Raw genomic sequence first — 16,563 nt, forward strand, 5'->3', positions numbered from 1 at the left:
TCGTTTTCTTTTGGTGACTTGTTCCGGCCGCTTATTAGCATTCGTTCAGAGGAGCGTAATGGATGAATGGGCTGTTACATTCTGTCTCTTTGAACAAATGTCTCTTCGTTTTCTCTTTTCCCTCCTCCTCTTTTCTCTCTCTTCTCTCTTTTCGCTCTCTTGTCTATCTGCTTGCAGGAAAAGAGGGAGGCCCCAGTGAACCCAGGCCGCCTGAGATCCAGTCCACAGGGTTCTGACACCACACTGGACTGCCACAATGAGCTTTGCACACACGCGCACACACACACACACACACACACACACACACACACACACACACACACACACAGATGGACACAGAGCAACACACACACACTGATACTTGCGTTGAGACACACAAATGTCAACACTCGAATTAACACACACACACACACACACACACACACACACACATGCACACACACACACACAAATGCGAACTCTTGCACGGATGCACACACACACACACAGACACACACACAGACACACACACAGACACACACACAGACACACACACAGACACACACACAGACACACACAGAGACACACACAGAGACACACACAGAGACACACACAGAGACACACACAGAGACACACACAGAGACACACACAGAGACACACACAGAGACACACACAGAGACACACACAGAGACACACACAGAGACACACACACAGACACACACACAGACACACACACACACACACACGCACACACGCAAGTACATACACAAGTGCACAGACTAACACTTATAAAACACGCACAGACTGTGGAACTGGAATCCTAACCCTTGTAATCCCAACCCAGAAGAAACGCCCCCTTTTTGTACCCAGCATGCCTTGCACCAGGAAGCAGTATCCTGACCCTAAACTTGTGTTGTTCAGTCCCCGTGTCACTCACACTGACTCATCGAGCAGAGGAAGGATGAGAAGATTGGAGTGGACGCACAGAATCATGGGAGAAGTGTAAAGTTTGGGCGGAGAGAAACGTGAAGAGATTACATGAATGAAGACTGAACATTTTGGAAGGCAAGAAATGATGAAGGATGACGGGAAGAGAAGTAACTGTGGTATATGAAAAGTGTTGAAGATGTGTCCAAGAAGGAAAAAAGGCAAGAAGCAAAGGAGGAAGAATGCTTGAAAGAAAGATAGCGGAGAGAGAGAGAGAGCACCTTCTGTATAGAGAGAGTTTGAATGAGGACGGGTTTTTTGGGTTTTTTTTTTTTTAGATAAGCAGACTGATAAACTGACTTCAAATCCTTACACGACATGCACAAATACCATCACCAACATATTTGTTCACTCACTCACTCACTCACTCACAGCCCCCACCCCAGCACTTTACTCACGACACATCAGAACAGCATGCAAAAGCTTCACGATGTAGCAGAGAGAGAACTGGACAGGGATAGAAGAGTCCCCAGTTGACTTGCATGTCTGGCATGTCTCGTCTGCTCACCAACCACTGTGATGCATTGATATGAAAGCCTGATGCCGTGTTGAGCCTTTTGGCACGGCCCAACACTGAGCGGCGCCATTTTGGGCCAGTATACTATGTTTTTCATAGTTATTGTGTTACCGCCACCTACAGGATAGTGTGGGAATCGCAGTGTCACCCATTGATGGCTGTGTTAAACTGGCTAAACATGGCCGTCTGACTTGAGCCATTCGTTCCGATACAAATGAGTGGTCAACGCGACATCTTGTGTTCATATCTATGTGATTGTGATGCACCACTGTGATGCACCCACTACACAGCGTACCTAAGACTTGAACCAAAATAGCTGACTTGAGGCAACATGGGGTACAAGTCATTATAGTTCCTCACATCCTTACCTGTTTTCTTGTCACCTCTTGCCTCAGTGTCACCCTGCCTTCCCGTGGAGAAAACGATTAAGGTCCCTCACTGACAACCTCGTCAGGGGGAGGGGGTTCCATATCCATCAACCCCGAATGCAAATGAGATAATGATGTCTGAATTATGCTTTGAATAAAACTTTGATCATCGATAACGTCCAGCCTTACATAATGAGACCATAAGCCACAGGAGAGCATGTGAGGAATTACAATGACTTGAACCCTTGAGCTAACATGGCCTACTTGTGCCAGCATGGCGGTGGCCTCCATCACTGGTTGCCTTTAGTGTACGTGCCCTGCTACTGAGGCTCAAAGGAACTCTCTGAAGGAGTTGATTTTTTTTTTTTTGTGTGATCAGGTTCTTTTATTCTCCTTCTTTTTTGTCATTGCACGGGGTCTCCCTTGTCTCTGGGCAGGGGATCTGTAAAGGACTATAACGGTGCGTTTGCGTTAGCCACTGTCATCACCACATCATGCTATATGTAAATACACTTTTTTTTGTTTTTCCTTTTCGTGTCCACATTTGAGGAACGAGGGAAAACGAACATAACAAATGAAGATAATATGTTAATTTTAGATATTTTTTTCTGAAGGAACATCACTACAGTCCCCTGTCTTGTCGCTAACGCACACACACATACACACAGACACAGAATCACACACACGCACACAGCTGCTAAAAGACTGAGCATCTCATCTGGTCATGTAATGATCTTCACATCATTTCCAACACTACTGCAACGCTCTCTACTGTACCGACACGCCACCGGAGGTCGCATTCCACATTCACACTAAAGAAGGAGAACTTTTGTAACGTTACTCAAGAGACAAGATCGAACACTATTTATGAACTCTGTTTTGTTCGTCTGATGTCAAGAGCAAAAAAAAAGTGACAATGACTAAAAAAAGAAATGCATCACCTAGTCATCTTACACTTGCAATCCCCTCCCCCCGTTTCACATTGTAACAAACTCTTATTCTCACTGTGTACATACTGTGAAAACTGACCCCCACCCTCCCTAAACACTAAGCAACCCCCCTCTCTCACCCCAATCGTGACCTTCTGCTACCCTTTCACGCCTCAAGCACCCCCCCAGACCCATTCAGGCGTTAGTCCGAGACTAGCTGAGTGGGTCAGGGATGGTGTTAAAGGGGAATGGGGGGTGGGCGGAGTGCAGTATTACATGAAGGGACAAAACAATACAGACATGGCTGTAGCATAACTGTAGTTTCCATGAAGATGTGACAATTGAAATGTCCTCTTTTTCGTCTTTCCGTCTTCTACCTACCACGCATATTTAACCTTTAGTATATAAAGCTATTACAACGAGAAAACTGAAGAAGACATTGAGTTGAATAAGGGGTGTGTGAGGAAAACGTGGTTTAAGGGGGGAGAGAGGATAGCTTATGGGGGCGAGGTTATGACTAGAACTGACCAGACTCCACATCGGACGAGAGAAAAGAGGACTTGTCTGATTGGGATCACTAATGCACATCTCAGGCTGAGAAACTGTACAGTCCTGTGTTCATTTTTTCTCTCTTTTTTTTAAATTTTGTTCGCCTCCTATACGTTTTTAAAACCCACCTTCTCTTACAATACCAAGTTTTAGTTCTTCTTTCCTATAGTTTTTTTTCTACATTTGTTTTTCTTCTTTTTCTTCAATTAGTCTCCACTGCTTTTTTCACCCATCAGTCTGTTATCTTTCCTTTCTGTCGTTTCTCTCACATTGTGTTTCTCACCTCCATTTTTAAATATATAAAAATATATATAAGCTGCACATGTGAATCTTGACTTTGGTGCAAACTACTGTAATCTTACACATCTTTATTACTTATTATGATTTATTATTATATTATTATTATTATTTTAAACTTTGCTCACTCATGTAATATAGAGAATCACACACTTGTTTTATATATGTTCATTTTCTGTAAAGTTTTAGTCCTTTTTTCAATTTTATTTTTGTAGATATGAATAAAGATGACAAAAAAGATGTGTAAATTATTTTCCCCCTCCCCTGTTTTTAAGAAAAAAAATTGGTGAGGTTGTTGTTTAGCCGCACAGAAGGAAAAATGAACTTGTGTTAAGGACTCATTTGTTTTGTGACATTAAAAAGGATGAAAAAAAAAAACATTTCAGCAAAAAAACACTGTGTGTTGTGTTTTTACTTAAGTCAAGTATGCATACCGTATTCACATGCACCCAAAAGGGCACATCCGGATGCAGGATAGAAGACAAGTTAATTATTTTAAACATTTTGTATTTGTTTAATTTACATGAAGGGCAGTTAGGACTCTAAACATCATTGGATAAAATATAATGTTGGCTCTTCAGTGTGCGGATCACCTTTGTTTTAATTCTGTGTCAGGTACCAGCGAAAACGTGTGACATGTTTTTAGAAAAGTATTCCCTGTAATCAATCACATTACAGGGGATACAAAAAGCAGTTCATTGTTTTAAATATTAACTTTGTTTCCATGAAAGGCAGTTAAGACTTGAACCATCACAGAATTGAAATTCAGTGATGTAGTCTACGTAGAACGCAGGTAGGCCTATACGGAGTATACCCACTTCTAAATTTCAGGGATTTCAGTATACCCACTTAAAATTGATTGATCCATTGTTTTGAATAGCACAAATATATACAGTATACCCACTTCAAAAAATGCTCAAATATACAGTATACCCACCATAAAAAGTAGACTACACCACTGTTGAAATTGAATAATAGTAGCAGATCACCTTTGTCTTTGTCAACCGTGCCGTATCATGTTTTGAACCAGGCAGTCACATGCTCTGGCATGCCAGCCAAGGTCAAGTAGGGACGTGAATTCAAATGTAGGCTAAACATGCCCGATATCTGTACACCTGCCTACTCAAAGTAGTCAAAATATTTCACAAACCCAATCCCAAAAAAAATGGGGCACTTGTGTATGATTATTCACACTTAGAACCTGTGAATAAAAGAACCTGTGATTTTCAAAACATCCAGAATTGAAAGCAAAACCGTGCAAGGATATTAGCTGATACAACTGTGCAAAAGTATAGTTTTAGGAGGTATTTCTGAAAATTTCAAATCAATGTATCTCGAAAAAAAAGTTAGGGTTGTAGTTGGAAGCAAACTCACTTTCGTGACAGATGCACCCGTTTGACATAAGTTGCATGATTTACAATCCCCACATACAAGCCACATTCTCTCTGTAAATGCATTGGTTCTCATTTTTCCAACTGAATTACTATCATGAACCTTAAAAGTTGGTGAGAATAGGAGCAAGCATAATCAGACAGCAGACCGAACATTATTAAAACCAGACAATAATGCTGCAGTAGGTTCAAACAAAATGTATTCACACAGTCTACATTGCAGTACGCCTATGTCAAAATGTTTTATATGCATAGGCTGCTGTTCTTTTCCCGTTATTGTAAAGAACTTTATGGCACTCAACTTCACAGCCACGTCATGTGTCCAGTCATTGGTGACTACGCAACACAATTATTTAAAGGGACACTGTGTGAGATTTTCAGTTGTTTATTTCCAGAATCCATGCTACCCATTCACTAAAGTTACCTTTTTCATGAATACTTACCACCACCATCAAATTCTAAGTATTCATTATGACTGGAAAAATTGCACTTTTCATACATGAAAAGGGGAATCTTTGAATTTCCAAAAATAGCCATTTTTAGCTGCAAAAACGCCTCTACTTGGACCATACTAGAAAATATTTGTTTATTACTGAGTAAACTTTCATGTACATATCAAATATGGCAATAGGCAGCCCATTTTGACCATTTCCTGCACAGTGTCCCTTCAATAATTAAAAGGGGAAAGGAAGGCTGTAATATGTAAAAACAAAATGTATTCACAGCGTCATTGATATTACAGTATGTCAAAAAACATTTTGTGTATGCATAGGCTGCCACTGCCCTGTTTTCCCCATCATTGCAAAGAACCTGAATGCCACTTCATTCTACAGCCACATGTGTCCGGTCAATGGTGACTGCGCAACACAACAGCACACTGAATAATTTAATGTCGAGGACCTTTATTCTGCTATCTCACTTCTTGATGGTACAATGGCAGACTGGGCAGACGGCCAAGATGAATAATATATGAACAAAGAGGCACTGGTGGTAAACCGCAACCTTACTCAGGAATCACAATAACAGTGTATGGTGACGGCATGTCTGCAACCCCACCCCTTTTTCAGTGTCACATCATGGTACAGTATATGAATAGAAGTATAGGCCTATATAATATATATATTATACTACATGTATAACCTTACTTGAGTCACACTAACAGTCTTTGGTGACAACAGGCAGCATCTGCAACCCCAACCCCTTATTCATGATCACATTATATATAATATATATATATATATATAGGCCTATATATATATATATATATATATATATATATATATATATATATTATGTCATATTTATTACAGTATGTATTGTTTATGTATACATTGTATTTGCATATGTATACTTACTGGTGAGTCACAATACAGACTATGGTGACAACATGGATTGCAATCGCTAAGGATTACTGAGAGATTTTCTTAGTCATTTGTTTTCACCATTCACCTTTTTCTCCCTTAGTCGGAGGACCAGGATCCATGTTTTGTCATGTTTTCACACACACACACACACACACACACACACACACACACACACACACACACACACACACACACACACACACACACACACACACACACACACACACACACACACACACACACACAAATAGCTGCTGAAAGAAGTAAGTAGCCTACTTTGGCACCACCACTTCCACACTCCGCGTTCAGCTGTTCTAAAGTGCATTGTGCTGATGTGTCAGAGTAGTCGGTGTGTTGACTCACCCAGCTCCCCCAGTCAGGGCTGGCGCTAGGCGTAGGCACACTAGGCAGTCGCCTAGGGCGCCAAATGTCTTGGGGGCGCCTGAAATGCCCAAAATGTCCCAGTTAGAATGTCAAACGAAAAAAAATCTTTACACTTGACTTTACACATTGATAAAGATTATGAACATGATGTGGATTAGCAGTGTTCAAATGCAGTGTTCTAATGTATGGCGCTGTGTTTACAGATGACAATTTATAAATGCACAAAAAGGGAAGGGGGTGTTCGCCTAGGGCACCAAGTTGACTAGAACCGGCCCTGCCCCCAGTTACGTGTATGGTAGGCCTATGTTTCTGAGGAGCTGATGATGGGGTTTCTGGAGTACGAAAATACACTGTGTTGTTTAAACCACAGACTTGTCTGTTAAATGTGAAGTGTGTCACCCCCTGGGGTCTTGACAGTGCTCTTGATCTGCCATTTTAACACCTAACCTAGAAGAGAGATGTGTATGAGTCACACAGAGCTCTCTAGTTTGTGATAGCACACCTGACTGTAGTAGGCTATACACTCGCCTCCAAAAGAGTTGTCGCCTATCCATCTGTTTGGAATAACAGCTAATAACCTGACTTTCAATGAATCACTTGGCTTCAGAAGTCACTCATATGAAAGCTACAACCCTCTCGAATGAAAATGAATGTACAAAAATAAATTTCATGCACCAAAGAAAGATTGACCCTTTAATGAACACAGACAGGGCAGATTTTGACAAGACAAAAGTTTTGTCGCCTATCGAACATAATGTGAAAATGAGCAGATAAGTCACTTCAAAACACTTCAAATACGCAGATCGGGTGTCATACTTAATCACTGATTCACTCACACCTCTCCAGAAAATCAACTTTGGCCTTAGGTGTATGTTTAGGGTCATTGTAATCATGGAAAGCAACACAATGAAAATCAATGGAGTTCAATGAGAGATGGTGACATATTCGCTATTCGTATAGCAATACATTTTTAACTTCATGATGTAATCAATGATAAAAGCCCTCACACACCAGCAGCATGCATGCAGCTCCACATAAGAGCTGTATCCCTCCCATGTTTGACTTTAGGCACCATGTATTTTTTTTCCCCAAATTCTTCACCTTTAACACCAAAGAAGTCTCTCCCACTGTCCTGTCTCAAAAAAGCAGCCAAGAGTATGTCAGGCCTAATTCTGACAAAAATGAAAGCAAATGGGACTCATACTCTGAAGTCAGGATCCCAAGATCAACCATTTTAGAACTGATAGCATCAAAACTATATGGTGTTTGAGATGAAGAATATGAAAAAAGAGAAATGGTGCATAAAGTGAAACATGGTACAGATACAGCTCTTATGAGGAGCTGCATGCATGCTGCAGGTGTTTGAGGGCTTTTATCATTGATTAAATCATGAAGTTAAACATGTATTGCTCTACGAATAGCAAATATATCACCATCTCTCATTGAACTCCATTGATTTTCATTGTGTTGCTTTCCATGATTACAATGACCCTAAACATACACCTAAGGCCAAAGTTGATTTTCTGGAGAGGTGTGAGTGATTCAGTGATTAAGTATGACACCCAATCTGCGTATTTGAAGTGTTTTGAAGTGACTTATCTGCTCATTTTCACATTATGTTCGATAGGCGACAAAACTTTTGTCTTGTGAAAATCTGCCCTGTCTGTGTTCAATAAAGGGTAAATCTTTCTTTGGTGCATGAAATTTATTTTTGTACATACATTTTCATTCGGGAGGGTTGTAGCTTTCATATGAGTGACTTCTGAAGCCAAGTGATTAATTGAAAGTCAGGTTATTAGCTGTTATTCCAAACAGATGGATAGGCGACAACTCTTTTGGAGGCGAGTGTACAGTACCAGTGAGCATTCCTTGTGAATGGAAGTAAGTCAATAGCTTCACTTGGCGTAGCACCAAATTGTGTGCTCCATACACAATGCAAGCAGCAAGCAGATCAGATAATATGGGCCACGCTCAAATGTTATTAGGCTATTATTATTATTATTATTATTATTATTATTATTATTATTATTATTAGCATGAATAATAATAATAATAATAATAATAATAATAACAATAATAATAATAATAACAATAATAATAATAATAAAACATTATAATAATGATAACCTTTCAGGCTTCATATGAAGAGGTGGCTCTTTTTGACCTTGGAGTACAGTGTTTTAATTTTAGTATCTTGACCTACTTGTCATGTAAGTAAAGCAAGAAAAGTGTGTGTGTGTGTGTGTGTGTGTGTGTGTGTGTGTGTGTGTGTGTGTGTGTGTGTGTGTGTGTGTGTGTGTGTGTGTGTGTGTGTGTGTTCGACAAGATGGCATGGTGTTTTGGTGGAACATCCTAGGGGGGTTGGGGGGGGGGGGGTTAACACATAAACGCAAAAGCCTTCCTAGCGTCGTCTCAAGTTCCGTGCCTTTTGGGAGAACGAGCAGAAAACGGCCACTGCTATTGTGTATGTCAAAGGACAGCCTTCAATTGTTTTCCTCCGATGGGTGTGTCCGCGTCGCTTTTAACGACCAAAAAAGCACAGCCATAATGTTGGGTGAACTCTGATCCTTGAGGTAGGGCTTATATCCTGATGCTTTTTCCTTGGCCTAGCCGACAAGTGATTTTGCCATATAAGCTACATCCAGGTTTGCGTAAAGCAGATACTCGGAGTCGGCAGAGGAAGGCTTTAGAAAGTGAAGATCAATATCAGCATTGTGAGAAGGCGAGCAGTGAGACTGAAAAGAGTTAGGGGAGGGTGGAGAATGGGGGGTTAGTTGTCTATGGAGTTCTTGGAGGCGGAGCACTGCAAGAAACGTGGGGGGAGGAAAGGGGGAATTGATTCAAGGGGCTGGGGAGGTGCTGTTGCCTGCGTTTGAATGGAGCAGAGACGGAAATATGCGAGTTTGTATGATAATAGAGGGTAACCGACTCCATTTGCCTGACGAGAAGTAGCAGTTTGGGTTTTCTGTCGTCTAATTGCTGTGTTTGGAAACACGACCAAGGGGGCAATTAGGATATTCCGGTTTGTGAAGAGTAAATTTTTGGACTCTTAAAAAAAAACGTGCTATGTGTAAGAGTTTGAAGAATGATTTTAAAGGAATATGCCTAAACGGACGACTGGCTGTTGCAGGTCATAAGAAGGATAAAAAAAACCCCTACGGATTTACGCATTAATCCAGATGACCAAAATTCCAGCGCTCTGAATTGCAAACTCTCCTAAACACGTTTGTTGCGTTTTTGTTCGCCCACAAAGCGGCTCGCCGTCTCGTAGGCATCTGGGTGATGAATGACCGTATTCAAACACGCAGCAGGACCCTGAGCATATTACCGCTGCGGACACCGATGGGATGCGTAGCCTACTATGGCCTTTGTGTTGCGCCTATGAATCTGGAAGAAATTACGCGTGTGATTTGCTGTAAATTAGGGGCGACTGATACCTGCAACTAGGATACTTTCTACCTTCCCTGTTCCGCGAATTTACACAGATTTCCCCCCCTCCTGCATCCCTCCGTTTTGCCAGACCAGCTCTGCTAGGATTCCTCTTTTGTGTGGCAGCGACACTCTCCCTCGATTGACTGAAGACTTGGGGAAAGGGTAAGTGCGTCCTGTTCGTGAGCATTTGTCTTTATCCCCCACACCAAAGTGCATGAAATGTAGAACACTTGAGCTTATGTGTCGTCCCAGGTTATCTTAGCCTACATTGAACACAAGTTGAGATTGCTGCTTTCTGTGGTAAAGAAGGTGTAGCCGACCCCTTTTGATCGGCGTCCCCAACCACTGCAATTAGGCATTATCTGCGATTTCGTGGCGCTGATAGACTCACTTGTCCTTCTAAGCTGATTGTAGGCTAAAATAGATCACACCAAGCTTAATGAAATTGGATAAAGATGTGCCAAGGGAGGATAAAATCCAAGCAAAGAAGTCCAAGCTTGACTCCAACATGATCCCCTTACAGTCAAGCCTAAATCTACTTTCTGCTATATCTAGGTGCCTGAAATCATACATCAGGAAGTAGTGGCCAGGCCAGCAAACTTGAGTGCAGTCTGTGGCCTGGATAGTCTGGTTATTGCCAGAATAGTTTGGCTACGCTCTACTCGTACTCCTTTTCGAGATGTTTTGGAGAGGTGTTCATTTCAAACTAATCGCCGACAACAAGCGTCCACGCGCAACGGCACGTTGTAACAAATGTAGATACAGTAACTGTGTATTCCCATTGTTTTCACACCCAGAGCGGCCAAAATGAAGTGCGCTGGCTACATTCAAAGTTGTAGCCGACTTGATGCTACATTTCTTCCTAAACGTACCATTGCCGTTGCCCGGTTCAAATGTGGAAACCGGATTAAGGTTACTGTGTCAGCCAAGTTGGGGCCTTTGAAGCCTCGGTCTCGATTTTCACTGGAATGGTAGTCGCCCATGGCGAACAGGTATCGCACTCCTGTAGTATTCCAGCGCTTGTGATTGGTAATTGGGAATAAAAAAAAAGGGTCCAGTGTGTCTTACACGGTCCGTGTACGTCTTATAGCTGGCCTAACAATTAGTGACTTTTTTTTGGGATATCTTGTCCAGTGGCCCATCCAGCATGGTGAAGCAAGCCAGTGGATGCACAACAGGGTGGTTACAATTCTTGATTGTATGACAGACTTACACTTCATCTTGTGCTTTGGTTTCTCATCTCGCCTCAAAGTCTACGTTGGTTGCTCCAGCTGACTGCTGTTTTATGTGGCTTTTTTGTACTATCCAATCCTGATTGTGCAGTCCTGCCAAGTGGGTCAAAGAAGACATGGACATAATGGGTAACACAATATCTGCATGGTAAGACACACCAGGGATTAGCAGGAAAACATATGAATCTTTTTCGCCACACCTAGCAAACAACATAATGCACCTCTCCATCCAAGTAGTTTCTGGGGGATGCGTGCAGTGCACACACGTGTGATGATCTTTTTTTTCACACTGGCAGGTGGGGTGTGATGATTTAGCACTGCTGCTATTCCATGAATAAAACTTTGATTTCAGATCGTGTGTGTGTGTGTGTGTGTGTGTGTGTGTGTGTGTGTGTGTGTGTGTGTGTGTGTGTGTGTGTGTGTGTGTGTGTGTGTGTGTGTGTGTGTGTGTGTGTGTGTGTGTGTGTGTGTGTGTGTGATTGGGGCAGGCAATATGCAAAGTAATCCACCTTTCCATTGATGCAGCGTAATTGTTGTTGGACGGTGATGACAAACTGTCCAAACAGTGAGTCGCATGTCAGACTCCTAAAATTACATCTGAATTAGGTAGACATAGACACCAGTACCCCCACCCTCTTTAAAAAAAAAAGTCTGACTCGACTGACTGATTGACTGACTGACTGACTTTGAGCAGGCACCACTTTGTTCAGCTGTCACTTTGGTGTGTTTTCCGCCCCTCTTGTCCAAATGTTGTAACCTTTGGGGTGACTGCGACACACTGCCACCCAACTGTGACCCTCAGTCGGACCCCAAACTGCCACCCAGGTTTGCAGTGTAGATCAGCACAATGTGTCGTTTGTTTGTTTATTTTTGCACGTTACCAGTACGGGAGTGTTCCAGAAAGGGGGTTCAGTTCGTTAGCAGAGTTCAATTAATGGAAGACCCTTAGCCTTAATTAAAGACGATGGAGTTTAGTTGCCCTTTAATGTAGGCGGGACCACCCGTAATACAGCTCCCCCTTTGCTGAAAAGAAAGCTCAACTACATCATATGAACATTGCTATGATACTACCGAGAGTCAGTAACATTAAAGACCTGGCCATTACCATTTTGGTGACAAAGCTTATAATAGAGACCCTGCATGGAAGGATGAACTAAATGGCACAAAATTTGTGTTATCTATTACCAAGTTCACACATTTTTGTAAGTTAACTTGGATTTATTATCACTTTACCGTGTTCTTGGAATAACCCGCCTGACTCGAACATTCTCAGCTGTGGCTGGGGGACAACAACACCAAAGCAGTCACTGTCAGTCAATCGGTGAGGCAGCCAGCCAGCTGTACGTATGGTGACAACGGCGATAATTGAGGTGTCAGGCCTCAAAATAGCATGCAAGGCTCGGGTGGTGGAAAGATAACAACAGTGGCATGTCGGTTGTAGTGTTGCCAATATAACCAGTAGCCTATGGTGTGGCTGTGGCGATAGATTCTCAGTTCATCCAGATTATGTTAGGATTTAGTTGTAAACCAGATACGACAACTGAATGTTGTGCAAGGTTGTAGTGGAAGATGATGTTTGGATAGAGACAGTGCTGAATTTCTGTTACAGTGATGTGAAGACGTTTGATCAATTTATGGGTGGTATTCAGCCTTTTTCCCCAGCACTCCACCCATGAAATGTTTTGCACACTATAACCTCTGTTTTGTATTCGAGGATGAACATTTAAAAAATGCAGTGTATCTATCCACTTTACAAAACTTTATGTACCCTTTGAGTATTTCTACTTTGTAGAACTAGATAGATAGATAGATAGATAGATAGATAGATAGATAGATAGATAGATAGATAGATAGATAGATAGATAGATAGATAGATAGATAGATAGATAGATAGATAGATTCTTTATTGTCTTTGCAGAAAAAAATGTTCTGTGCCATATACAGTTAAGCTTACATGATAGAGTTACAAATACAAAAAGACACAATAAACAAACACAACAATGCACCAGACACAACTAGAGCATTCCAAAATCACACTACACCAGCTAAACAATCTGTGCCCTGACACATAGCAACATTGACAATGAAATTTTGCCGATATTTCAGATGTTTTTTTTTGTGCAAAACCACATATCTAAATCTAAACACAGCTTACAAACTGATGTGAGTGTCTGGGAGAAACAAAGGAGGGTGTAGTAAGGGCCTTGATGTTTTTTTTATTTTCCATCCCTTTTGTGTGGCCTGAGTTGAGCAGAAAACCAATTCTCAGTGCTCACATGAAACTCATTGGGGCGATATATGGAGAGATGGCGAGCTGAAAAGATGGGAGGAAGCTGATTCAGAAATAGAAAGAGAAGAGGTGGCGTCCTATTAGCGCCTTATTGAGTTAGGAAGAGTCATTTTGTCCTGGTGGCAAGAACCAAGCCCGGCTTTCAGAATGACCTGCAGACAACAACCATATGTGCATGATGCGTTACGGGAACTTGGGAAAACAAGACACTGAATCAGTTTCTCTCATTTCTCTCATGTCTCTCATTTCTCTCTCTCTCTCTCTCTCTCTCTCTCTCTCTCTGTTTCTCGTTTTCCTTATTTCTCTGTCTTTCTTTCTCCACCTTCTTCCACAGTTACCGTAAACACATTGTCTTATACACATTCATTGAGATGTTCATCATGATAACACTTATGAAAGTATGTGCCCCCACCCACCCCCACATCTTTCTGTATGTGTGTCTCCCTCTCTCACTCGCGGTCTCGCTCTCACACACACGCATGTACCGTACATGAATGCATATATACATACTACACACACACACACACACACACACACACGCACACGCGCACGCGCACGCACGCACACACACAGACTTAAGAGAACATGAGATGGTCTCTCAGTCTTACTCTCTGTGTCACACATACACTCCCATAGTCATCTACTCAATGATATATGTGCAATATAACATTGGGTGTTACTGTTCTTCAAAACAGTGCCGCCCAGGCCTGAGAGTGTCCCACCATGGGTATACATAGTCATATGCCAGCATCTTTTGCTGAGATGGAGCTTGAATGCAGCTTGGGCTGGTTATACATAAGGCTCCATCAAGCTTCAGTCCCAACATTTTTTTCCCTCATTATGTCTGGGCCGCGTGCTCTGTGAATGCTTAGGTAAAGTATGGCACACAATTCAAATTTCACATTTCAATATTCAGAGTTAACCCCTTCCTCCAGTAAGAAGGCTGTTCAATTCGGTTGTTCAATTCAGCCATTCCAGACCCTTTGGTACGCATGAAATTAGTGCGACGGTGTTAGTGTGACGGTATGCTACTGGCTGCCTGCTAACATGTCTGACATAGTCATATGTCAGCATGTTTTGCAGGGATGTAAGCCTGGGTGAGGTTGAGGGGCGAAAGTTGTCATGAGCGTAGCGGTCAAAGGTCGTGTCGCCATGGCAACTCGCCCCACCCCTTTCCCCATCTCCTATACGCTCTTTTCATCGCTATGGCAACAGACAAGCTCTGTCACCCCGGAGACCACAGGGCATGCCAGGGGAATTTCTCTCTCTCTCTCTCTCTCTCTCTCTCTCTCTCTCTGATTGAAAGAGGGGGCCAGGAGCATGTGTTGATGTGTCAGGGAAGTGATTGGTATAAATTGGAGATGGCCCCCAACTCAAAGAATTCCAGCTGGCTTGTTAATTCATACTGCCGTGTGTTTGTGTGCTGAATGTGGACAGCAATTTGATACATTTGTGAAAGCAGAGTAGAGACATTCCTTTGACATCTGTGTTTGTGTAACACTGTTTTTGTTTTGTTTTCTGAGGAAGTAATAAGCATATTGATTTGAATTATCTTATTTTTGAAGTAAAGTGATTGTCTTTTTAATTTGTATGTGCATTTCCTTTTGATGTTGCTAGGAAGAATAAGTATTCATTTAATTTTGTGAGGAAAAGTGCTGCCAAATATAATGTCATGTAATAGGGATGGACTTTCATTTCATGAAATGATATAGTGATAATGAAATCGACAATGAAATCCAATGAAGATCATAAACCTGAGGTAAAGTGAGGTGTCTCTCCTCAGTGTCTGAGTCATTTTCTTGCTTTCGTGGATGTGTACGCATAGGAATTCAATTCTGAGAGATGGATGAAACGTGGCTAAACTTGCTCTTCTAGTTAACTGACTCACTGAAGCTCATGTGCTGTTTGAATGTCACTCAAACAGCTGATGCTGTTCTACTGCACGCTTACATTTTTTAAACACCTTTTTCCACATTTGAAGTAATTTCTTACATGATCTCTCTTGAGATATTGCTGTAGTCCTCTCTTTAATCCTGTATCCCCCAATCTACCCATATCCACCTATCATTTTCTCTCTCTCTCTCTCTCTCTCATTCCTCTCTTCATCCCTGTATCCTTACATCAGTTTCCTCTGTTCTCTCAGGAATAAGTTGGAGCTACTCCAACTGCTGCTGACCCTCTGCTCCAAATAACTCATCCCTCTCTCTCTCTGTCTCATCTCTCCATCTGAGCTTCCTTTCTTATGCCTCAGCCAGGGTTGCCAGATGAGGCTGATGATTTCCAGACCAAAAAATGCTCAAAACCCGCCTAGAAGCACAAAATCCCGCCCAATTCTACTGAATTCTATGGGAAAAATTGGGCAGGTTTTTCTGCTAAATGCCATTTTTACCCGCACACAGCCATCCTAAGCAGCCCAATTGGGCGGGAAAAAGCCCAATCTGGCAACACTGGCCTCAGCCTCCACGATAGATTCTCTCTGGAGTTAGTCACGGAGTAGGTCTCTCATGAGTTACTCAAGCTGCCGATGGGCCCTCTCCTCTAAATAGCACGACTCCCCCTCTCTCTGTCTTTCTTTTTTTCTATCCCCCCTCCCCTCCCCTTCATCCCACTATCACTCCATCAGAACTTCCTCTCCTGTCCCTCAGCCTCCTGTATAGATTCTCTCAGGAGTAACGTGGTGTTGCTCAATCTGTCATCTTCATGGTCCTCCAAATAACATGCGCTAATCTTTCTCTCTCTCTCGCTCTCTCTCGCTCTCTCTCGCTCTCTCTCGCTCTCTCTCGCTCTCTCTCTCTCTCTCTCTCTCTCTCTCTCTCTCTCTCTCTCTCTCTCTCTCTCTCTCTC

The 16,563-nt window shown here is 42.2% G+C and overlaps 1 protein-coding gene across 6 annotated transcripts in view; it reads left to right on the forward strand.

Annotated features, from left to right (window-relative positions):
• arhgef11 (Rho guanine nucleotide exchange factor (GEF) 11) overlaps nucleotides 1-4,008 on the forward strand; it is a 63,207-nt gene extending 59,199 nt beyond the window's left edge. For all 6 annotated transcript variants that reach the window (XM_063186379.1, XM_063186384.1, XM_063186382.1 and 3 more), the window contains one exon: nucleotides 178-4,008. In XM_063186379.1, the coding sequence (XP_063042449.1) occupies nucleotides 178-236 (59 nt within the window). In that variant the 3' untranslated portion in view covers nucleotides 237-4,008. The remainder of the gene's footprint in view (nucleotides 1-177) is intronic.
• The last annotated feature ends 12,555 nt before the right edge of the window (nucleotides 4,009-16,563 follow it).

This window comes from Engraulis encrasicolus, chromosome 21 (assembly GCF_034702125.1).
Source record: "Engraulis encrasicolus isolate BLACKSEA-1 chromosome 21, IST_EnEncr_1.0, whole genome shotgun sequence".
Taxonomy (NCBI): Eukaryota; Metazoa; Chordata; class Actinopteri; order Clupeiformes; family Engraulidae; genus Engraulis; species Engraulis encrasicolus.